This window comes from Callorhinus ursinus, unplaced genomic scaffold (assembly GCF_003265705.2).
Source record: "Callorhinus ursinus isolate GAN/ISIS: 27379988/994484 unplaced genomic scaffold, GSC_fseal_2.0 scaffold78, whole genome shotgun sequence".
NCBI classification, from domain to species: domain Eukaryota; kingdom Metazoa; phylum Chordata; class Mammalia; order Carnivora; family Otariidae; genus Callorhinus; species Callorhinus ursinus.
The window spans coordinates 269,765-295,168 of record NW_027397140.1 but is presented as its reverse complement, the minus strand read 5'-3'; the positions used below and the strand labels follow the sequence as shown (position 1 = coordinate 295,168).

Below are 25,404 nucleotides of genomic sequence, written 5' to 3'. Positions count from 1 at the left end.
TCACTTGGCCGCGCCCAGCCTTTTGGCGACGGTCCTTGGTCCCGGCCGTGGCGGGGGTCGCAGGTTGTCCGGGGTAGGTTCTCCTCGGCGCTCCCCCATGGAGGAGGCGGCGCTCACTGCTGCAGCCCTGGATGCTCTCACCTCCTTCTGTACGGCGACGAAGGCGCTGGCCGCGCGAGCTCAAGAGGCGGCGGCCCGTGCGGCCTGTGTGGGCGTGTAAGCGGAGGTGACCAGGGCCAGTTAGTGGAGGGGAAGCCGCATGGCCGGCCTCCAATTGGGGTGAGGTCGCCACCCTTTCTTTCTTTCTCTTTCTTTCTTTCAGGCAAGCGCGAAGGAGCTAATTGTGGGCGACTCTGCCGGTCTTGGGTTCTTGGGTTGGTAGGGGCCCTTCAGGGGATACGTGTGTTCAGAAATGGAAGGGTTTTTCCTCGTATTCTGCATCGAGGAATCCCACCGAGAATTGGATTGCTATTAAATCCCATAGAAGCCTGGCTTGTCTGTGTCGGGCGCGTGTTCATTAAGCTAATTCAAATAGTTTCGTTTTGTTGTGAGTTTTAGAAGATCGTTTCAACTATTGCGGAGATACTTCCTGACAATTGAACAAGCCTTAGGAGTCGGCCGTAACGTTTTGAACATGACTGTTTTAATTTCCTTTTATAAAGTCACTTAATCCTGTTTTCCTCTCCCTACAACTGTACAAAACTATACGTTTAGTTTTGTATTTGTGTCTCTTTAGTTTCTTCACGAGGTTTTTCAGTTTGTTTAATACAGGACTATGTTTTAGTTCTGTTTCTAGAAGTTATATACCATATGCCTAGTTAGTACTTTTTTTTAAAGTAATAAAAGGAAATATGAGCAAATAGAGGTCTTTGTTTCATTGCAGTAAGCTGTCTGTTGAAGCAGTATGTTGTCCTTGGTTGAGTAGGTTTCATGTTGGTAAGTAAAACGAGTATGGAGGCTAGTAACCAAATTTTTGGAAAGTATTTAGTAACTATGCAGTCCTTTTGCCTACTTCTGTATTTTCTTCTTTCCAGGCCGGAGCTACTCTGCCAGGGTTTAAAACTTTAAATGAGAATAAAGAGTATTTACAAGGAAATGAAAGTGAATAAGTCATCTCTAACTGCTTCCAGACTTTTTTTCATAAGAGAGACCATATTAAACTTACATGTAAGTTAAAATTTTAATTTGTAACTAATATTGCTAAATTAGGGTTGGAGATTTAGGTCCTGTAGTATTTATAAGTACTGTTTTTAAAAATAATTAACTAAATAAGAGATTGGAAAAAATTAAAACAGTGGAAACCAAGCAGAAGTAAAGATTAAGAGCTCTAAAGTTTTCATTCAGTGTGGGCAGCCCATATAGAAATAGAGTCCAGTGGACACTTAGGTTCCATTTCAGGCTGTGTAACTTTCTCTGTGGTCATCTGCATGTGATTTAACCCCTTGGAGGTTTGGTTTCTTTAGTTGTAAGGTGGGGATAATGATACCTTCTTCTCATTGGGTGTATTAGAAATAATGTGTATCAGTTACCTGGAACAGTGTTTCACAGGTGTGCAGTAAGTGGTAGCTATTACTATTAGAAATAATAAAAAAGTTACACTTGTTTTTAGGATATTTCTTTTATATAAAAATACCCTGCAGTGGTATCCTACCTACCCTTGTTCAGTGTCAGCCACAGTGGCCTTTCTTTTCCTAGAAGACTGCATACCAGTTCATACCTCTCTGCCTTTGCATTTTTTTCTCTGCTTTTTTCTTTTTCCCATCTCTTTCAAGCCTTTGCTCAATGTTACCTTCTCCACTAGGCCTCTTAACCAGCCTAGTTAAAATAGAAGTCCCCTAACCCAACTCCCCAGTGCCCTTAACCATAGTATTTACCACCTTCCAATATAATATTCTTATTTTTATTGTCTTGTCCTACCTCCAACACAAGGTAAACTCCATGAAGGCAGTGATTTGGGTTGTTTTATTCACTGTTGTATCCCCATTCCTAGAGCATAGTATGTATTCATGTAGATGTTTGTTGGTTGAATAAATGAGATAAGCACTTGTCCCCAGTGAAGGGGATATGTCGTATACATAACTGTAATACAGTCTAGAAAAGTGTCCAAAGAGAAGTGTAGGTTAAAGGCCAGGGAATTCAGAAAGATTGATTACTCTGGCTTATGGAATTCAAGCAGGGCTTCATTTTGGAGGTGCCTTTTGAATTGACTCCTTAAAGATGAAAGGGATAATGTAAATAAAGATATGGAAGAGGAAAAGGAGTAAATAAGAATGGCAGCAGTGTGTTGACTTCGGGTGGAACACAGGGTATGTGAAATAGAGTATTGGAAAATAAGATTTAAAAGTTAGGTTTGGAGCAAATAGTGAAAGGTCTTAAGAAGATTACAAATTTGAGCTTTAAACAGTGGGTAGCAGGAGAATGAGATGGCACAAATGTGTTTTATAGAGCAACGTGACAGCATCATGTATTGAAGCTGGATTAGGATTGGGAGAGACATGGAGGTGCAAGGCTGTATTTCACAAAGGTAGACTCCATCTGGCACTCTTGGCCCTTGTATCCAGTTTGGGTAATGAGGATGGAGAAGCCACGGTCAGAATACAAGGAGGAGCAGATTGGGGAAGAAGAAGATGACCTACCCTGAGAGCCTGGTTGGAGCTGCCACTTGCTTGTGTTCCACCTCTGAGACTAAATGGAGATGCCAGTGGGAAAGGCAAAAGGCTGAGAATAAGGAGACCTGGATTCTAGCCCTGTCCTTCTACCTACCAGCTGCTGGAGAAGTTGCTTAACATCTTTGTGCCTGTTTTCTCATCATGGGGCCTTCACCACATATCTTTCAAGTTTTTGTGAAAATGAAATGTCAAAAATGCTGTGACAAGTTTAAAGTTGTAAATGTACTTTTGTTGGTATATTCTTTAAAATTATCTAACTTTGGTAGTTGTGTAGCCTACTGTTAATCATTTTGCAAAGCTAATCTTAATTTCAGTTTATCTTATAGATGTTAGAATACTAGTCTAATTTTTTCTGTTCCTTGAATTATGTGTTCTCTGTGTTTTAGAAGAAAATGGGCCAATTTCAGAATTTTATTTTAAGATGTATTTATTTCATTTTCAAGGTAACTTGTATTTAATGAAAGTTAACATAAATATTCATAAATATTAGTAAACTAAGCTGTGAGAATTAAATTAAAATTCAGAATAAGCTAGAAATTCTAAGAGCCTTTAAAAGTGTGTTTAAAATTAAAATGGGTCATTTTCAGAATTTTTAGTTCACTCAGCTGTGGAATCCTTGAGGGCAGGGACTTGTGATCATCTTTATAACTCCAAAGTTTGGCACATTAGAGCTGCCCCGTATATGTTTAATGAACAGATGACCACATATAAGTAATAACAACAGCCTGGAGGGGAGGAGTGTGGGATGGGTCCTTCCAATTGTGTACCCCTGAGAGGTAAGATGGGCAGGTTACCACCTGGAGCTTGTCCTCTCTGGTTTAGGAAAATAGTTGAAGTGAAACTTAGCAAGTTTTCTTGTTTAGCTGCCCTTAAACTTGGCCCTACTTCATAGTTAATCCTTAAGAATAAAAGATAATCTGTTTTAGGCTCTCCCAGCTGTGATTGACCTTGATAGTTACAGAGTGGGAGCAGATCTGAGAATAGTGAAACAAACTCATTCCTTTTAGGACATTCACACTGATGTCCTATTTTCAAACAAATGAGAAAATTAATTTACTTAGTTTAGTGGTGAAGACTGCTTTATAACTTGAGGGTTTGCAAATTCTTTGTTTTCCTCCCCCCCATCTGCCTACCACCACACTAGTGCAGTTCCATGAGTGAACAAATAACCTTAATTATGTAAAGGCTTATAAACCAGATTTGCCACTATAAATGTGTGCCTTTTGTGGGAAAACCAGCACAAAGAACCAAAGTCATTGTCTTTAAGTACCTTAAAGAGTTTATCTTCAAAGATAGGACAGTAATTGAGAGTTTAATTTTATAAGGCTGATTAAAAATAAGTGCAAAGGAAAGAGATGCCTTTGGGCTATTGAAGAAGTGTTTGTAGCACAGCTTGGAGTGTGACCTGGTCTTGAGTGAAGAGCAGGCTTTAAGTATTGGGTAGGAGGACGGGAGGCCTGTGCTGTATCTGGGCAGGGATGACACTTGTCTGAAGGGAGCCATGGTCCTGTGTTGGGAAATGAAGGGAGCAGGAGGGTTGCAACTTTCCAAAACCATATGCATAGTATTGACCAATCTGTCAAAAAAGGCTTTCTGTCTACTTTTGTGTGTTCAAAATTTTCTATAATAAATAGATAAAAAGAAGAAAATAGATTTTAAATAGCATCATGAAATTCTATGTAAAATAAATATGGAGAAAATTCATATATAGGCATAATAAAGTTAAGAACAATGAACTTTCAGTGACTTTAGGATAAAATGAATAAGATTCTATTATAATGTATTGTTTTAATCACCTCTTCTTCACTTTGTTCATAGGGCTAGGATTCCCTCCCCTTGGCACATGACACTGGGTACATGAGAGTGATGGTGGTTTATTAATCACACTCAGCCCAGGCAGAAGGACACAGTACACTGCACAGGGCCACAAAGGGTGGGGGTGGGGGGCTGCAGAGTGAAGAAGGAGTTGCTGTGGAATGTAGGCTTCGAGTAACACGTGGTTGAGGTGCGCCCCTTGATATCTGCAGCAGAATGTGATTGTCTTGCTTTAATAATTCTATAGTCTGGCAGGGCATTGAAGCCTACTACTCAGGGATAAGCAGGAACTGTGCCAGGTCTCCATGATAAGAAGGATTATTTGACCTTTTTTTAAAGTAATCTCTACACCCAGAGTGGGGCTCGAACTCACAACCCCAAGAGCAAGAGTCATAGGCTCTACTGACTGAGCTAGCCAGGGTACTCCAAGGAAGGTTATTTGGCTTTGCGACCTTATCTGCAGGAGCAGAGTGGGGAGGGGAACTTATGGTTAGGCCATTGAAAGCCCTCCCCGTTTTACCAGATGTCAAGGCAGCACATAATATTGGGTCTTTATTTTTTTAACGGGAGTGATTTATTTATTTTTAAGTAGGTTCCACACATAACGTGGGGCTTGAGTTCACAACCCTGAGATCAAGAGTGGCACACTCTGCTGACTGAGCCCTCCAGGAGCTTGGGTCTTAATTTTAGACCTTACACCACATGTACATAATTTGCATTTAGTGAAAGTTAATATTAAGTGTTAAGTAAATATTACTAAATTAATAGTTACACATTTGGTATTTGAAAGGTTTCTGTTAAGTAAAGTCTAAATTTGGATTTGTGAGGATATCATTATACTGGGATTGGAATTGTAGATAAACCTGACTTGTTTCTGGATGTCATTTTTGCAGCTAATAAAGTTACATTTTTTTGATAACAATATTCAGACTACACTTTAGCTTGTTTTCTTCAGACCTTCAAAAAGGGAGTTATAGACCAGGGAACTTTAGGTAGTCACTTCCTCAGTAGAATTTGCATGATAATTAAGAACATTGCTTGATGGTGATAATGGTTAAAGGAGTTGATTTTACATTAAGGGGTGCTTTCAAGAATCTTAGGTGACCCATGGTCATTGGAATACAGAGTGGGTTGAAGTGTTTGGTAGCTGGGTTTCTTTACTCCCATTTTCCCAGACTTTATTACTATTACCTTTGCGTTTTCACTTGTATATAGTGCTAACACTTCCTAGCATACTTTAACAACTTTTTACAGTTTTCAAGTTTTATAGGCCATAAAACAGCTGTTATATTTTAGGATGCTGATCTAAATGATGCAACTTTATTTTTAGGTCCAGTTATAATTATTCCATTCATCTGTATTAACCCAGAAAACATTAAAATATATTTTTGAGACTGCCAGATAGCTAGGTGCAAAGGATTAAAAAGGTGATTCATGTAGGGGCCTAGGGGCTGGCAGTCTAGTGAGGGAGACTGGGTCATAAACACTGTTAAACCAGTCATTTAGAGTGAACACTGTAAACACACTTGTCATAATCTTTTTATAGTCTATAGAAGTAATTCTTGCTGCTAATCATTTTGTTCCCAAATTCTCTGCCTCCCCCTTTCCCTGCATGTTTATTTCTCTGTACATACTGATTGTCATAGTCCAGAATTATTCCAAAGGCAGGCTGAAGTTGAGGCTTGAGGTTACCAATGTTTGGCACATAAAGACACCACAGTTTATTTTATTTTAAATGTAAAAATCAGTAGTAACTTTATAGATTGTTTAGCCTCTTTTGTTAGTGTATATGTTGAGGTTGTGATTCATCCAAGGTTGTGCACCCAGCTGGAGGCAGGACTGAGTCTCTAAATTCCCCACCTAGGACTTTCCTGAATCCTGAACGCATATTCTTGCCTTAGGATTGGCATCAAGAGGGTTGGAGATACTTTTCCAAATACCTGTAAGAGAGATCAATTCTGGGAAAGTGTCAAGTAGACAGTTAATCTCATCCATATTGTATGTGACTGATAGAAAACTCAGAGCACCTCCCTGACTTGAGTGTCTTTACCTTCTTTCCATGTTTCAGCATTATCTTATTGTAGGTTGTGAGGTGACTTTGCTTTTGGGATTGTTAGTGGTTTCTTTCTTTCTTTCCTCCCTCCCCCCACCCTTCCTGTAGGCTCCACACCAACCACAGGGCCTGAACTCATGACCCTGAGATCAGACCTGAGTCAAGACCAAGAGTTGGCCACCCAATGGACTGAGCCACCCAGGTGCCCCTTGTTAGTGGGTTCTGTCCTGATATCCCTGCAGTTCTTGGGCACTGCAGTTCCTTAATATGGAAATGTCCAAACATACATGTACATACAGTAGAGAGAATAATACAGTCAACCCTTGGGTGTGCCTACCACCCATCTTTACCAGTGATCCCCATTTCTGCAAACAAGTTTTGGTTTTTCAAAAATCTGTTGGGAGTTTTACATTTACCCATAATAAGCCTGTTCGGGTGTGTAAGTTAGCTCTCCCAGTGGCATGTAGCAATAAGCATTCATGATTGTGTTCACAGGTCTTTAGGTCAGCAGGGATGACTGTGTTTTGCTCTGCATGTGATGGAAGGGTGCCAAGGGGCAAGCAAAAATATAAAGGTCCTCTTTAGATCTAGACTCAGAACTGGCCTTTTGGCACTTCTGTCACACCTACCTCCTATTGGCCGAAGTAAGCCACGGGGCCATGCCCCAAATCAGTGGGGTGGGAAGGACTGTTCTTATGAAGTATTCCAGGAACCATAACCTGACTCAATGGGCAAATCTAAACACTGGCCTCCTTGTCAATGTCATCTCAGTGGGAATACTTTTTCCATTGTTACAGAACATTATCACCCATTATTTAACTGTCTTTTGTCTCCCCACTGAAGACTAAAATTTAGCTATCACTATTTTATCCATAGAGCTTAGCATAATGTTTAGTGCACACAGCATTTGTTTGGTAAATACTGTTTGAGTAAATGGATAAAGTAATTGAGGGGCTAGGTGAATAGCAAGTTGCTTTTGCTAAAGGCCAGAATCTAATAACCTGAAGAATAGAAAAACTTGGCTAGTCAGCAAGGGTTAATGTGTGAGTATCCTACTGAATTGCAGATTAGTTCTGGAACTCAGTAGTTAAAAAGTGGTACTGAAAATACCAGAAAGTTGGGCTGACAGTTAGTTATAACCAATCATAAACTTTGTTGCAGAGAAACCTCTGCTTTCTACACTTTGCAGTAGAGTTCATGAGTTGGCCATTTGAAAACAAAAATGTGCAGTCTTTGGTAAGCCTCTGCCTCCCCGTCTGGTCTTGTGGCTTGAGCCTTCTAGGTCAGTAGTCCTCATGTTCTCTGAAAAGTCCACCAGTATCACACTTGTACCTTGGCAAACATTTGTCTGCTAGAATCATCATCCTCTGCTAACAAAATGATATGAGAGCTGTCTTTTCTCTGCACACCCCCAAATAGGCTAAATAAGAAATAAATTACCATCTGCTTATATCTACATAGATTTCTTTTATTTAATGAGTGAAAGAGAATTTTTTATTTATTTTTATTATGTTTAGTTAGCCACTGTATAGTACATCATTAGTTTTGTATAGTGTTCAGTGATTCATAAGTTGCATATAACACCCAGTGCTCATCATGACCCATGCCCTTAATACCTGTCACCCCTTTCCCCTCTGAAACCCTCCGTTTGTTTCCCAGGGTCCATAGTCTCTCATGGTTTGTTTCCCTCTCTGATTTCTCCCCCTTCAGTTTTCCCTATGGTCTTCCATGCTATTCCTTGTGTTCCAAATATGAGTGAAACCATATGATAATTGTCTTTCTCTGCTTGACTTATTTCACTTAGCGTGATCCCCTCCAGTTCCATCCATGTCGTTGCAAATGGTGGGTATTCATCCTTTCTGATGACTGAATAATATTCCATCGTATATATGGACCACATCTTTATTCATCTGTTGAAGGGCGTCTTGGCTCCTTCCACAGTTTGGCTATTGTGGACATTGCTGCTATGAATATTGGGGTGCATATGGCCCTTCTTTTCACTACATCTGTGTCTTTGGGGTAAAAACCTAGTAGTGCAATTGCTGGGTTGTAGGGTAGCTCTATTTTTAACATCTTGAGGAACCTCCATACTGTTTTCCAGAGTGGCTATACCAGCTTGCATTCCTACCAACAGTGTGAGAGGGTTCCCCTTTCTCCACATCCTTGCCAACATTTGTTGTTTCCTGCCTTGTTAATTTTTGCCATTCTAACTGGTGTAAGGTGCTATCTCAGTGTGGTTTTGATTTGAATTTCCCCAATGGCCAATGATGTTGGGCATTTTTTCATATGTCTGTTAGCCATTTGTCTTCTTTGGAGAAGTGTCTGTACATGTCTTCTCATTTTTTGACTGGATTATTTGTTTTTTGAGTGTTGAGTTTGAGAAGTTCTTTATGGATCTTGGATATCAACCCTTTATCTGTAATGTGGCTTGCAAATATCTTCTCCCATTCTGTGGGTTGCCTCTTAGTTTTGTTGACTGTTTCCTTGCTGTGCAGAAGCTTTTTATCTTGATGAAGTCCCAAAAATTCATTCTTGCTTTTGTTTCCCTTTGGAGACGTGTCTTGAAAGAAGTTACTGTGGCTGATGTCAAAGAGGTTACTGCCTATGTTCTCCTCTAGGATTTTGATGGATACCTGTCTCACAATGAGGTCTTTCATCCATTTTGAGTTTATCTTTGTGTATGGTGTAAGAATGGTTCAGTTTCGTTCTTCTGTATGTAGCTGTCCAGTTTTCCCAGCACCACTTATTGAAGAGACTTTTTTTTCCATTGGGTATTTTTTCCTGATTTTTCAAAGATTAGTTGACCATAGAGTTGAGGGTTCATTTCTGGGCTCTCTGTTGTGTTCCATTGGTCTATATGTCTGTTTTTGTGCCAGTATCATGCTGTCTTGGTGATCACAGCCTTGTAATATAGCTTGAAGTCAGGCAACGTGATGCCCCCAGCTTTGTTTTTCTTTTTCAACATTCCCTTGGCGATTCGGGGTCTTTTCTGGTTCCATGCAAATTTTAGGATTATTTGTTCCAGCTTCTTGAAAAATGCCAATGGTATTTTAATAGGGATGGCACTGAAAGTGTAGATTGCTCTGGGTAGCATAGACATTTTAACAATGTTTATTCTTCCAGTCTATGAGCATGGAATGTTTTTCCATCTTTTTGTGTCTTATTCAACTTCTTTCATGAGTGTTCTGTAGTTACTAGAGTATAGATCTTTTACTTTTTGGTTAGGTTTATTCCTAGGTATCTTACGGTTTTTGGTGCTGTTGTAAGTGGAATTAGTTCCTTAATTTCTCTTTCTACCATTACATTGTTAGTGTATAAGAAAGCAACTGATTTCTGTGCATTGATTTTGTATCCTGACACATTGCTGAATTGCTGTATGAGTTCTAGTAATTTGGGCACGTCTTTTGGGTTTTCCACATGAAGTATCATGTCATCTGGGAAGAGAGAGAGTTTGACTTCTTCTTTGCCAATTTGGATGCCTTTTATTTCTTTTTGTTGTCTGATTGCTGATGCTAGGACTTCTAGTGCTATATTGAACAATAGTGGTGAAAGTGGGCATCCCTGTCATGTCGCTGACCTTAAGGGAAAAACCTTCAGCTTTTCCTTATTGAGAATGATAGTTGCTGTGGGCTTTTCATAGATGGTTTTTATGATATTGAGGAATGTTCCCTCTATCCCTACACTCTGAAGAGTTTTAATCAGGAAAGGATGTTGTATTTTGTCAAATGCTTTTTCTGCATCAATTGAGAGGATCCAGTGGTTCTTTTCTTTTCTTATCTATGTGTTCTCTATCACATTGATTGATTTGCAAATGTTGAACCACCCTCCTTGCATCCCAGGAATAAATCCCACTGGGTATGGTGAATAATCCTTTTAATGTACTGTTGGGTCCTTTTGGCTAGGATCTTGTTGAGTATTTTGGCATCCATGTTCATCAGTGATATTGGTCTGTAATTCTCCTTTTTGATGGGGTCTTTGCCTGGCTTTGGGATCAGGGTAATGCTGGCTGATAGAAGGAGTTTGTCTACATAGATTCTAAGGAGAAAGTGTATGCATGAGAAAACTCCGAGTTTCTCTGTATAGATTATTCAAAAAGGACACGTGAAATTGGTAAATGTATTAAACTAGATTTGTATATTTTCATGCCTGATTTTCATTCTGTAGAATTTTTTTTCTTAACAGCAAAGTTTTGTTACTAGGGACTGTCAACTAAGACTCGGAATATTTAAATATGAAGCTAGAGTTTACAAAACCAATTTAAATTTTAAATTTTATTTAAAATTTTATTTAAAATTTAAATTTTATATTTAGTATTGGCATATAAAAGTAGTTTTATTTTTATTTTTTCAGTTTTATTGAGTTATTCTTGACATACAACTTTTTTTAAAAAGATTTTTTATTAGTTTATTAGAGAGTGAGAGAGCATGAGAGCGGGGAGGGTCAGAGGGAGAAGCAGACACCCTGCTAAGCAGGGAGCCCGATGCAGGACTTGATACCTGGACTCCGGGATCATGACCTGAGCGGAAGGCAGTCGCTTAAACAACTGAGCCACCCAGATGCCCTTGACATATAACATTGCATTAGCTTAAGGAAAGCAACATAATGATTATATGTTTATATATTTTAAAATGATCACCACAATAATTTCAGTTAATATCACACATTACAAATTTATTTTTTTGTGATGAGAACTTTTAAGATCTCTCTAAGCCATTTTCAAATATATAATACAGTACTGTTAACTATAGTCACTATGCTCTACATTACATCCCCAAACTTATTTTTAACTATATCTTTTGGCCACCTTCACCCATTTCTGTCACCTCTCTACCCCTGTCACCCATTTTTGTCATACCTCTACCCCTGCCTCTGGTAGCCACCAGTCTGTTTTCTGATTCTGTGAGTTTGGTTTTTAAGTATGGCTTTATATCATGATCCCATCTTTTCCCATAACTATAAGAAATATAATTTTACATAGGTGGTAAATTATAAATAGTAAATATATTATCAGTGGTAGTAATGAAAATATTCCTTTATAAGAAGAGAAGTAGAGTACAATTTTGAATTGCATATGGACTATCATGATCATTCTATTAAAAAATCTCGTTTTGTTTTGCATTGTTTAGATTTGAAGATTGCATAATCCTGCCTCCAGCACCAGTGGTTTCTCTGTTTTGTGATCAATGTGACTCACAAGAACTTCTTTAGTAACAAACGAAATGATCCAGGGGCGTGGAAAATATGACTTTTACATTGGTCTGGGATTGGCTATGAGCTCCAGCATTTTCATTGGCGGGAGTTTCATTTTGAAAAAAAAAGGTCTTCTGCGACTTGCCAGGAAAGGCTCCATGAGAGCAGGTAGGCTGTGCCCTATGTGACTGTAAAATGACATATGTGTGTGCTTGTGTACTTGGGTTCTTTGATGGTAGACAACCATATCTTTATTCCTAGTTAGTATATTCCATACTTTGAACTATGCAAGCCTTGTGAATCTTTATAGAGAATCAAACATCAGTTTTATAATGAGAAAAATTAAAAGTGAGACAATGTCAAAATAAGCTACCTATTAACTCCTGCAATTATTATCAAAGTGGAAATAGCGACCAAGGCCCAATTGGCATCCAGCCTTATCTTTAAATTTTGATGTCTGCAGTGAAGGAAGTAAGGGCTTATGAATAGAATCAGAATGTTACTGAAGGCTAGGATTTTTTGTCTAGAATAATAGAAGTTTTACTTTTACCTTAAGACATTTTTCATGATGATCTCAAATTGGCAGGAAGGAAAGAGAAGGCTTACTGTGGTTAAAGAGTATTCTGTTCCGTGATTTTCTGAAGGGTGGTATAGGTTATTTCCCCAGAAACTACTGACGAGTCACGAGACCTTGGGGGATACTCAATATGATTAAACCCCACTCTGACTTCATTTGGTGCATTCATGACAGCATTATTTTGCATTCTGGTCATGTTCCATTATTCAGCCTCTGCTTTAGTTCTAGACCTGGTTCTGACCTCATAGGAAGACCTGCTTTGACAGTAAAAAAATAAATCACTTTCTCCCTCTTTCCTGTGCCATCTTTATGGCCAGAGCTAATCAATCTTAAAATAGTAGCCTCTGTTAGAGGTTAGTGGGCAGAGGAGAAAGTACTAGCATATGCTGTTTGAACAAGTATATTCCTCATTCTTGTCTTAAGGCAGGTACTCTCATTGTCCATGATAGATATGCTTGTCAGAGGGTTAATTTGCATTGGCTTTTTCTTTTGGACAATGGCTTAAGTACCAATTAATTCCTGATTTTATTAATTTTGGGGGGAGGAAAGTCAAGTAGGGAGATGAGCATCTTGGCAGCTCGACTGATGAATGCTCAATCTTTTTATGTATGGTCAATATAAAACCCCTTTCTCCAAGGTTACTGCCTCATAAGTGGGACTAACCCACACCTATAATGGCTTATCCACATTCAGACTAATTTATTTGAAGTTGGGTTACTTCTTACTGGTTCATTTTCTTTACTGTTATTGAAGCTGAGTTCACAAAACAAAAGAGTGACGTATAGACCGAATATAAGGATTGATTTAATTCCTTCAGTATAGTATACTGAACAGTATAGTGCACACCTAAAAATTTTAACATTATCATGATCCTCATCCCTTTTTCTAAGATAATCATAAAAAGATTATTTTAGAAATCCCCTTATACAGTCATGATGGAACCTTTATTCAAAGTAATAATCAACAAATGAGATATTTCAAAATCTGTCATTGCTAATAGTTGTCATAAATTTATAAGAGTCTAATCTTCCAAAAAAGTGAAATATTTTTTCATTCACAGGTCAAGGTGGCCATGCATATCTTAAAGAATGGTTGTGGTGGGCTGGATTGCTATCAAGTATGTATATAGAATATTTCAAGGAAATACTATAGTTGTATGTTAAAGTATTTGCATATACTAATACAGCCTCATATTACTAGCACATTTTGTTATTTATTTAATTTTTTTTTTGAGATTCATCTGTTCTGGAGAGAGAGAAAGTGAGGGAGAGAGAGGGGCAGAGAACCCTGAAGCAGACTCCCCACTGAGCACGGAGCCTGATGCTGGGCTCAATCCCAGCACCCCAAGATCACACAGCCTGAGCCAAAGTCAAGAGTTTGCTTAACCGACTGAGCCACCAAGGTGCCCCTAGCACTTTTTAAAATTTTAAATAAATCCTTGCTTTTTTAATGAACAGTACTCAAAATATATAAAATTTAAGCCAGTAAAAGTCATTTAGCAGTTTAATAGTTTAATTTGAATGAGAAGACTTTCTTTTACCTGTCTGATTAAAATGTCTGATATATGTGTTTTTTAAAATTCTCAGTTTAAGAAGGTAACTTTGAGGGGCGCCTAGGTGGCTCAGTTAGCTAAGCATCTGCCTTCGGCTCAGGTCATGATCCTGGGGTCCTGGGATCGAGCCCCACATTGGGCTCCCTGCTCAGTGTGGAGCCTGCTTCTCCCTCTGCCTCCCTCTCTCTCTGTCTCTCATGAATAAATAAATAGAATCTTTAAAAAAAAAGGTAACTTTGAAAGTAAAATATCCTGTTTTTAATTCCTCCCCCTTCATTGATTTTCATTACAAATTGGAATTTTGGATTTTGGAAGTTTGAGCCTGGGTGGCTCAGTTGGTTAAGTGTCTGCCTTTGGCTGGGGTTGTTTGTGATCCTGCGTTCCTGGGATCATGTGGACCCCACACCCCCACACCCCCAGCATAGGACTCCCTGCTCAGTGGGGAGCCTGCTTCTCCCTCTCCCTCTGCCAACTCCCCCTACTTGTGCCCTTTCTCAAATAAATAAATGAAATCTTTTTTTTTTAAAGGAAAGGAGGTATGCATTCGATAAGAGAGTCTATGCTTATTTTGATGATTACCTTTAAAAAGGTACATAGAAAAATGATTCTTAAGACACCAAACCTTCAAAGTATTCAGGATTAAATTATGCAAATGTTCTCTATAAGCTTAAGAGCAGTTGAAATAACGAAGAGACTGATTTGACTATTCATTCAACAAATATTTATTGATCTTTTATGGTATGCCAAGTGTTACTCTGGGTGCTGGAGATAAAACTATTCAAACAAACAGAAAAATCCTTACCCACATGAGACAACATTCTAGATGGAAGCAAATAATAAACTAGATAAATACATTAAAATGTGTATGTTAGTGATAAATACTAACATTTGCTAGGAATAAAGTAGGGAAGGGATGTAACATGAAGGATAGATAGGTTTACATTTTAGATGGGAGGCTATGACAGTTCCCTTATATTTTAGAAAAGGGGACCAGGGCAGATCTTACTCAGTATTTGATTAAAAGATGTAAAGTGAGGGAGTTAGCCATATGGATATTTGGGGGAGGAACATTTTAAGCAGGAGGAAACAGTAAATGTGAAGTCCATGAGGCAGACCATGCCTAGCCTGTTGAAATGTGATAGGCAATCTGCAAGATAGCCCACAAGGATTCTCACCCCCTGGTATGCACACCTTCTTATAATCCCTCTCACATTGAATTAATGCTGGCCTGGTATGAACTTAGAATGTAAAAGAAGTGATAATGGGTCACATGGGTGGCTCAGTCAGTTGGTTTAGCAGCTGCCTTTGGCTCCATTCCTGATCCCAGGGTCCTGGGATCGGGGTTCCCTTCTCAGCGGGGAGCCTGCTTCTTCCTCTCCCTGCTGCTCCCCCTGCTTGTGCTTGCTCCCCCCACCCCGTGTCAAATAAAATCTTTTAAAAAAACAAAGTGATGATGTGTGACTTTAAGGCTAAGTCACCAAAGGCATTGTGGCTTTACCTTGATTGCTTCAATGCCTACTCTGAGGGAAACCAGCTGTAGTAGTGTTAGGACATGCCCACAGCCTGAAGAAGATTCCCAGGCTATAGCCAGTACCAACTTGTCAGTCATGTGACTAAGCCACCTTGGTTGTGTTCTTCAGTTCCAATCCAACCTTCAGATGACTGCAGCCCCAACCTCTATCTTTGACTGTCGACCTCTTAAAAAACCCTCAGTGAGAAGAACTTAATGATCTCTTTTTGAAGTCGACCAACAGAAACTATGAGAAACCATGAAGTCTTGACCAACAGAAAATACGGCTTTTGTTTTAAGGTGCTAAATTTTGGAGTGCTTTATTTTAAATACTGCACTGGATTATTAAAGCCTGAAGGTGACGTTAAAGAGGCAAGAATAGCAAGGGAGTGAATGTGGGCGAAGTAGTGGGAGTGAATGTGGGCGAAGTAGCAGTAAGAATGTGGGGGAGTCTGCTTCAGAATTCTCTGCCCCCTTCCCCCTCACTTTTCTTTATTTGACAGAGACAGTGAGAGAGGGAACACAAGTAGGGAGAGTGGGAGAAGGAGAGGCAGGCTTCCCGCCGAGCAGGGAGCCTGATGCGGGCCTCGATCCCAGGACCCTTGGATCATGACCTGAGCCAAAGGCAGACGCTTAACGGCTGAGCCCCCCCGGGCACCCCAGATTAGCAAACTTTGAAATCTGACAGTATCAAGTGGGACAAAGGGAGCTCTCATACTCTGCTAAGTGAAATTTGGTATAACCATTTTGGAAAATACAGTAACCATAAGTGATCTTTCTATGAGATCCCATCCCTCCCCTGCGTAAGATTCCCCAGTGGCTTTTCAATTCAGATGAAATCTGTATCAGGATTCACAAAGGTTGTGTAGCATATGGCCCTGGCTACTTCTGACTCCAGGGCTGCTCTTCCCCTTGCTCATTCTGCTGGAACCATCCTTGTCTTCCTTGCTGTTCAGACATGCCAGACCTTGCGTGTCTTGTCAAAGGCTTATACTTGCTGTTCTCCTGATTGGGATATTCTTCCCCCAGATAGCTACAAGTAAATACTTCACTTCATACCAGACTGCTCAAAAGTTTTCCATCAGAGTGCCCTTGCCTGGCACCATGAGCCTGCCTTCACCAGCACTCCATTCCTTTCTACACTGCATGGTTAACCACTTGACATGTGTATTTTGCCTATTTTCCCTCACTGAAATATAAGTTTTTAGGAGAACAGTATTTTTTTTTAATTTTTATTTTTTAAGATTTTTATTTAGAGAGCATGAGAGAGAGAGAGTGAGGGGAGGGGCAGAGGGAGAGGGAGAAGCCAACTCCCGCTGAGCAGGGAGTCTGGATGCAGGACTCCATCCCAGGATACTGGGATCATGACCTGAGCCAAAGGCAGACACTTAATCGACTGAGCCACCCAGGTGCCCAGGAGAACAGTATTTTTGTTTTGCTTACTGCTGTATTTCCTGATTCTAGAATAGCATCTGGCACATTGTAGGTACCTAAGGATGTCTTTTGAATATAAGAGTTGGGTTTAAAAAGAAAAAACTAGTGAAAAAGACTTGGGAGAAGTGCTTTCACACAGTTTTAGCTGCTTTCAATTGATTTGTGTTTGTTGTGATAGGATTTATTAAAAAATTTTTTAAAGATTTAGTTTTTTGACAGCAAGAGCAGGAACACAAGCAGGGGGAGTGGGAGAGGGAGAAGCAGGCTCCCCACTGAGCAGGGAGCCTGATGCGGGGCTTGATCCCAGGACCCTGGGATCATGACCTGAGCCAAAGGCAGACCCTTAATGACTGAGCCACCCAGGCGCCCCTTTATTAAAATTTTTAAAAAAATATATGTAAGCATAAATTGGATCTCTTCCGTTAAAATTACAGATTTGTATTATTTCTAATTGGCTTGGATTCTGTTCTAATGTTGATAATTTACGGGAGAACCCTTATGAGTAGATGGGAGAAAATAAAGAAATTACTAAATACAGTTGAAGTAGCATATAAAAAATATATGTATACATTTGACTCTTCACCAACATGGGACTTATGGGCAGTGACCCCCTGTGCAGTTGAAAATCTGCATATAACTCTTGACTCCTCAAAAACTTTACTATTAGCATATTATTGACCAGAAGCCTTAACCAATAACATAGTTGATTAACACATACTTTGTATGTTTTATGTATCCAAACAATAAACTAGAGAAAAGAAAATCATACAAAATACATTTACAGTGCTGTAAAAAATCCACACGTAAATAGATGCTTCAAGTTTAAACTCCTGTTAAGTTCAAGGGTCAGGGGGCGCCTGGGTGGCTCAGTCATTAAGCGTCTGCCTTTGGCTCAGGTCATGATCCTAGGGTCCTGGGATCAAGCCCTGCGTTGGGCTCCCTGCTCTGTGGGAAGTCTGCTTCTCCCTCTCCCACTCCCCCTGCTTGTGTTCCCTCTCTTGCTGTTTCTCTCTCTGTCAAATAAATAAAATATTTAAAAAAATAAGTTCAAGTGTCAACTGTATATGAAAATGAAATTCGGCATTTCCATTTTGAGTGATTTGTTCTGAGTTTTCTTTTGTTGTCTATCTCCAAGTGGGAGCAGGTGAGGTGGCCAACTTTGCTGCATATGCCTTTGCACCAGCCACCCTAGTGACTCCGTTAGGAGCTCTCAGCGTACTAGTAAGGTAAGGATGCTATGCTTCGTGTGTAGGAATAGTAGTTAGTAGATTAGCCCATAAAGCATTCAGTGCCATCTAATTACACATGCTCAGCATAATTTACATTTAAACAATCTAGAGAACTTTTTTTTTTTAGCTGCTTAGTAATTTGCTTTTAAAGGGTTATCTTTTGTGCATGGGCATGCTGTCAATTTGTAGGAGAAAATGCTTCTATGCTTTGTCTTGCTTCTATTCAGAGCCAGCAATAGTTCTACTTTTATTACAATTTTTTAAAATTTCAAGTTGGACTTGTCACAACACTTATCATTTGAGACATGTACACTTTGGTAGATGATGGTTGGTGATAAATCAGTTTCTATACCTACAGAAAATCAATGGTTGGTGCAAGGTTATGTGCCTCTTAAGACTGACCTCATCTGTCATTTTAATGATTAGCCCAAACAGCTAAGCCCATATTGAAGTTTGGGTTTTGGTTACTATTCTCAAAGTTGATTGATTGATAGGTTTTTTTAAATCTTTGTTTCCCCCCAAGATAGTGTGTGTGTTTTTCAAGATACTATATAATCTGTATATATAAAGATACATTGTGGTACGCCTTTTACCCTTAATTTTCTGTATGCTATGTCATATTTATAGGTTTACATATTTTTTAGATTTGGTTAAAACTGGTTATAAAGTAATAAAACTTGATAATTTAATAGACAAATTATATAGAATTACATGAACACATAGGAAGGATGCATCAACCAGTATGGATAAAGTTGAGCAAATTTTAAGCATTGGTTTGGACATGGATTCTTAGGTTATAAATTTGTACCGCAGCTCCATTTATTGTAAACTTCATACTGATTTTCTACGGTAGAAATATGGTAACTAAACTGGTGTATGAAGAAACCATTGTTTTGCTGGAAAGTTTAATTTTATGCTTGAGTGTGCTTTTTCTTTACCTTGTCTGAAAGCCAAAGTATCTTTACAAGTTCACAGTGTTTTAGTTTTTTAATAATTTAAATTCTTTGTTTTGTTGATATTTAAAAATGAGAAAAGTGGGCGCCTGGGTGGGTCAGATGGTTAAGCATCTGCCTTTGGCTCAGTTCATGATCCCAGGGTCCTGGGATCGAGTCCTGCATCAGGCTCCCCGCTCCTTGGGAGCCTGCTTCTCCCTCTGCCTCTCTCTCTCTCTCTCTCTGTCTCTCATGAATAAATAAATAAAATCTTTTTAAAAAAAAAATAAATACATAAAAATGAGAAAAGTGGTTATTTTAATGTTCTCCACCACCCCCTTCCCCATTTTAGTGCCATTCTTTCTTCATACTTCCTAAATGAAAGACTTAATCTTCATGGGAAAATTGGATGTTTGCTAAGTATTCTAGGATCTACAGTTATGGTCATTCATGCTCCCAAAGAAGAGGAAATTGAGACTTTAAATGAAATGTCCCACAAGCTGGGAGATCCAGGTAAGAAACAAGAAAAGCTTTATCAGTCTTACTATTTTACTTTCTAATTTAGTTTTTATTTTAACCAAAATTTTATGTGCATGTATAGAGGCAAATTGTTCTGCATGGCTTATTATGAGAAATAATGGTCATTTTCCTCTCCCACCAGCCCCAGACGCCTTGTTTATTTTGTTTTTTAACTCTGTGTCTCTAAATAACATGCTTATACTGCTGTTATTTTCTTTGGCTTTACGCATCATCTATTATATTTGCAACCTACTGTGTCTACCTGGCTTTGTTTAAATGATTTATTTACATTATAATCACTATATAACTTTTATTCCCAGCGTAGACATATGATACAACTACTTTTCCTTCCTTGTTTGATTTATGTATTTTCTTAACTGATAATGATCTTGTTTGATAACTTTTCTATGACTTTATCAATCCATCCTGAAACTCTTCTCCATTGGTCTTAATTCTACCCTCAGTAATTTCAAACACATTAGGTATTCTGCAGTTTCATCTCTTCTGGAAATATTCCCAGAGTCTTATTTGGCTTTAGTCCAAACTGGTATCTTGAGCCGCCAGCACATTTGTCATTGTGGACTTTGCTTCATGAGCATCCTGAAGGATCCCCTTCATTTTCTCTTTTTTCTTGGCTCTGAATCCTGGGTTTGCTCCTTCATTATGGTTGGAGCCACTATTGTAGGAGAAAAGAAAGGCACAGAAGAGATGAGACTTTTTAAGACCTTGTATATATAAAAATGTCTTTAATCCATGTGACCTCATTGTCTTCTCACTTCCAACACAGTTGATTTTTATCTTTTATATGTGACCCGTATTTTGTCTTTAGCAACCTTTAAGATGTCCTCTTTGCCCTCATCATCTGAAATTTACCACTAAGGTACCTAGATGTGGGCTAATTTTTATCCATTGTGCTAGGTACTTGATGGATTTTTTAAAATTTGGAAATATGTATCTTATTCTAGGAAATCAGATTTGTTCTTTGATATTCTTGGTTTTCTCTTCCTGAAATTCTTCTCACTCTTCTGTTGATTGGACCTCCTGAAATATACAATGACTTTTCTTATATATATATTTTCTCCCATTTTTACCGCTTTTTCCTTTTAGTTCTGCCTTTTGGGAGATTGCCTCAGTTTTGTCTTCGCAGCCCTTCTTTTGAGTTTTTATTTCTGCTATTACATTTTTAATTTCCAAGAGCTTGCTTTTGCTTTTTGATTGTGTGCGTGTGTGTGTGTGTGTGTGTGTGTGTGCGTGTGTCAAAAAAAAGAAAGTGAAATTCATCCTCAACATTTTGCAGATGTGCAGTACAATATTGTCAACCACATGTGTTGTATTGTGCAGCAAGTCCCCAGAGAGTCTTGGTTATTTAAAAGTCTTTCTGCAAACTTCAATATCAGGATTATTCTTGGGCTCTGCTTTTTCTTTTTAGTCATTTAGTTTTGTCTTTCGGCAGTTTTGATTAAATGCTGGACATAGAATATTAAAAAGCGTAAAGGTTCGGGGCGCCTGGGGTGCTCAGTCGTTAAGCGTCTGCCTTCAGCTCAGGTCATGATCCCAGGGTCCTGGGATCGAGCCCCGCATCAGGGTCCCTGCCCAACGGGAAGCCTGCTTCTCCCTCTCCCACTCCCCCTGCTTGTATTCCCTCTCTTACTATCTCTCTGTCAAATGGGTGGATAAAATCTTTAAAAAAAAAAAGGTATAAAGCCACTAAGTGATGTTTTATTCTTTCAGAAAGAACCTAAATTTCTTCTGTTGGGCAGATACGAGTACAGCAGATCACCTTTAACTTGAAGTGTTGCTTCACTCTTTGTTGAGGCTGGTTTCCTTTCATTTTGCCTGTGTTCTTAATCATAGCCCTTCTTTCTCTCAACTGATAGCCTGGGATGTTTACCTGGACCCTCCACCTGGGTGAACTTTGAATGGCAGTGTCTGTGTCAGCATTCCAAGACTGCAGGTGTCTTCACTCAGCTCCCTGGCATTTTCACCAGGCTGTCTACTTGGTTTCTCAGACCTAGGCACGTACAGCTTCTGGGCCCACAAATACCTTAAGGGGAATTGCACACACAAATTTGGGCTCAACTTCTCAATTCCTTCCTTTCTGGAATCTTGGCCCCTTGTTTCCCAGCTGCTTAGGCAGCCCAAAATTTGAAGTTTGTATTTTTACCTAGTCTACTGAAACTTCCGCAAGCTCCAGGTCACCACTTTCTGCTAGTCTTGATGCCCATCCTTATTCCCTGCTCTAGAACTGGCAGTCATCACAAGGGAGAAAACAGAGGTGAGTGTTGACCTTATCTTTTTCTCCAGATTTTTACCTTTCAAGTTCCAGCTGCTTTGCTCTGGTATTTCATCATTGTCTCTCTGAGGATTTATTAATAGTATTTTTATTGTTTTTTTTATTATGTTAATCACCATACATTACATCATTAGTTTTTGATGTAGTGTTCTATGATTCATTGTATGCATATAACACCCAGTGCTCCATGCAGATCGTGCCCTCCTTAATACCCATTACAAGGCTAACCCATCCTCTCACCTCCTCCCCTCTAGAACCCTCAGTTTGTTTTTCAGAGTCCATCATCTCTCATGGTTCATCTCCCAATCCGATTTACCCCCTTCATTCTTCCCCTCATATCTTCTTCTTCTCCTTTTTTTTTTTAAACATATAAAGTATTGTTTCAGAGGTACAGATCTGTGATTCAACAGTCTTGCACAAGTCGCAGCGCTCACCATAGCACATACCCTCCCCAGTGTCTATCACCCAGCCACCCCGTCCCTCCCACCCCCCACCACTCTAGCAACCCTCAGTTTGTTTCCTGAGACGAAGAATTTCTCGTATCAGTGAGGTCATATGATACATGTCTTTCTCTGATTGACTTATTTCGCTCAGCATAACACTCTCCAGCTCCATCCACGTTGTTGCAAATTGCAAAATTTCATTCCTTTTGATGGCTGCATATTATTCCATTGTGTGTGTGTGTGTGTGTGTGTGTACACACACACACACACACACACACCACATCTTCTTTATCCATTCATCTGTTGATGGACATCTTGGCTATTTCCATAGTTTGGCTATTGTGGACATTGCTGCTATAAACATCGCGGTGCACGTACCCATCGGATCCCTACATTTGTATCTTTGGGGTAAACACCCACTAGTGCAGTTGCTGGGTCGTATGGTAGCTCTATTTTCAACTTTTAGAGGAACCTCCGTACTGTTTTCCAGAGTGGCTGCACCAGTTTGCATTCCCACCAACAGTGTAGGAGGGTTCCCATTTCTCCACATCCCTGCCAACATCTGTCGTTTCCTGACTTGTTAATTTTAGCCATTCTGACTGGTGTGAGGTGGTCTCTCATTGAGGTTTTGATTTGGATTTCCCTAATGCCGAGCGATGTTGAGCACTGTTTCATGTCTCTGTTGGCCATTTGGATGTCTTCTTTGGAAAAATGTCTGTTCATGTCTTCTGCCCATTTCTTGATTAGATCTTTTGTTCTTTGGGTGTTGAGTTTTAAGAAGTTCTTTTTTTTTTTTTTAAAGATTTTATTTATTTATTTGAGAGAGAGAGAATGAGAGAGGGGGGGAGGGTCAGAGGGAGAAGCAGACTCCCTGCTGAACAGGGAGCCCGATGCGGGACTCGATCCCGGGACTCCAGGATCATGACCTGAGCCGAAGGCAGTCGCTTAACCGACTGAGCCACCCAGGCGCCCAAGAAGTTCTTTATAGATTTTGGATACTAGCCCATTATCTGATATGTCATTTGCAAATATCTTCTCCCATTCTATCGGTTGTCTTTTGGCTTGTTGACTGTTTCTTTTGCTGTGCAAAAGCTTTTATCTTGATGAGGTCCCAATAGTTCATTTTTGCCCTTGCTTCCCTTGCCTTTGGTGATGTTTCTAGGAAGAGTTGCTGCAGCTGAGGTCGAAGAGGTTGCTGCCTGTGTTCTCCTTTAGGATTTTGATGGACTCCTGTCTCACACTTAGGTCTTTCAACCATGTGGAGTCTAGTTTTGTGTGTGGTGTAAGGAAATGGTCCAGTTTCATTCTTCTGCATGTGGTTGTCCAATTTTCCCAACACCATTTGTTGAAGAGACTGTCTTTTTTCCATTGGACATTCTTTCCTGCTTTGTCAAAGATTAGTTGACCATAGAGTTGAGGATCCATTTCTGGGCTCGATTCTGTTCCATTGATCTATGTGTCTGTTTTTGTGTCAGTACCATACTGTCTTGATGTATTACAGCTTTGTAATAGAGCTTGAAGTCTGGAATTGTGATGCTGCCAGCTTTGCTTTTCTTCTTCACCTTTCCTCTAGCTATTCAGGGTCTTTTCTGGTTCCATACAAAATTTAGGATTATTTGTTCCATTTCTTTGAAAAAAGTGGATGGTATTTTGATGGGGATTGCATTGAATGTGTAGATTGCTCTAGGTAGCGTTGACATCTTCACAATATTTCTTCTTCCAATCCATGAGCATGGAATGTTTTTCCATTTCTTTGTGTCTTCCTCAATTTCTTTCATGAGTATTTTATAGTTTTCTGAGTACAGATTCTTTGCTTCTTTGGTTAAATTTATTCCTAGGTATCTTATGGTTTTGGGTGCAATTGTAAATGGGATCGACTCCTTAATTTCTTTTTCTTCTGTCTTGTTGGTGTATAGGAATGCCACTGATTTCTGTGCATTGATTTTATATCCTGCCACTTGACTGAATTCCTGTATGAGTTCTAGCAGTTTTGGGGTGGAGTCTTTTGGGTGTTCCACATACAGTATCATATCATCTGCAAAGAGTGAGAGTTTGACTTCTTCTTTGCCTATTTGGATGCCTTTTATTTCTTTTTGTTGTGTGATTGCTGTGGCTAGGACTTCTAATACTATGTTGAATAGCAGTGGTGAGAGTGGACATGTTCCTGACTTTAGGGGGAAAGCTCTCAGTTTTTCCCCATTGAGAATGATATTTGCTGTGGGTTTTTCATAGATGGCTTTTATGATATTGAGGTATGTACCTTTTATCCCAGTTTTGATCAAGAAAGGATGCTGTACTTATTTGAAAAATTTCAAATACTTTTTCTGCATCTTATTGAGAGGATCATATGGTTCTTCTTCTTTCTTTTCCTAATGTATTGTATCACATTGATTGATTTGTGCATATTGAACCAACCTTGCAGCCGAGGGCTAAATCCCACTTGGTCGTGGTGAATAATCCTGTTAATATACTGTTGGATCCTGTTGGCTAGAATTTTGGTGAGAATTTTTGCATCCATATTCATCAAGGATATTGGTCTGTAATTCTCCTTTTTGATGGGGTCTTTGTCTGGTTTGAGGATCAAGGTAATGGTGGCCTCATAAACAAGTTTGGAAGTTTTCCTTCCATTTCTATTTTTTGGAACAGTTTCAGAAAAATAGGTATTAATTCTTCTTGAAATGTTTGGTAGAATTCCCTGGGAACCCATCTGGCCCTGGGCTTTTGTTGGGAGATTTTTGATGACTGCTTCAATATCCTCAGTGGTTATAGGTCTGTTCAGGTTTTCTCTTTTTTCCTGGTTCAGTTTTGTAGTTGATACATCTCTAGGAATGCATCCATTTCTTCCAGATTATCTAATCTGCTGGCATAGAGTTGCTCATAATATGTTCTTATAATTGTATTTCTTTGGTGTTGGTGGTGATCTCTTTCATTCATGATTTTGTTGATTTGGGTCATTTCTCTTTTCTTTTTGATAAGTCTGGCCAGGGGTTTATCAATCTTGTTAATTCTTTCAAAGAACCAGCTCCTAGTTTCATTGAATGTTCTACTGTTCTTTTGGTTTCTATTTCATTGATTTCTGCTCTGATCTTTATTATTTCTCTTCTCCTGCTGAGTTTAGGCTTTATTTGCTGTTCTTTCTCCAGCTCCTTTAGGTGTAGGGTTGTGTATTTGAGACCTTTCTTGTTTCT

At 39.3% G+C, this 25,404-nt stretch overlaps 1 protein-coding gene across 3 annotated transcripts in view; it reads left to right on the top strand.

The window, feature by feature from the left end:
* Nucleotides 1–25,404, top strand: part of NIPA2 (NIPA magnesium transporter 2) — a 32,758-nt gene continuing 7,354 nt past the window's right edge. The window contains exons 1-6 of one of the 3 annotated variants that reach the window (XM_025852109.2): nt 1–279; nt 1,035–1,167; nt 11,664–11,895; nt 13,365–13,421; nt 17,936–18,026; nt 19,314–19,474. In XM_025852109.2, the coding sequence (XP_025707894.1) occupies nt 11,757–11,895; nt 13,365–13,421; nt 17,936–18,026; nt 19,314–19,474 (448 nt within the window). In that variant the 5' untranslated portion in view covers nt 1–279; nt 1,035–1,167; nt 11,664–11,756. Of the gene's footprint in view, nt 280–812; nt 937–1,034; nt 1,168–11,663; nt 11,896–13,364; nt 13,422–17,935; nt 18,027–19,313; nt 19,475–25,404 lie in introns of those variants that run through there. The other 2 variants (XM_073887394.1, XM_073887395.1) reach the window with 2 other exon arrangements.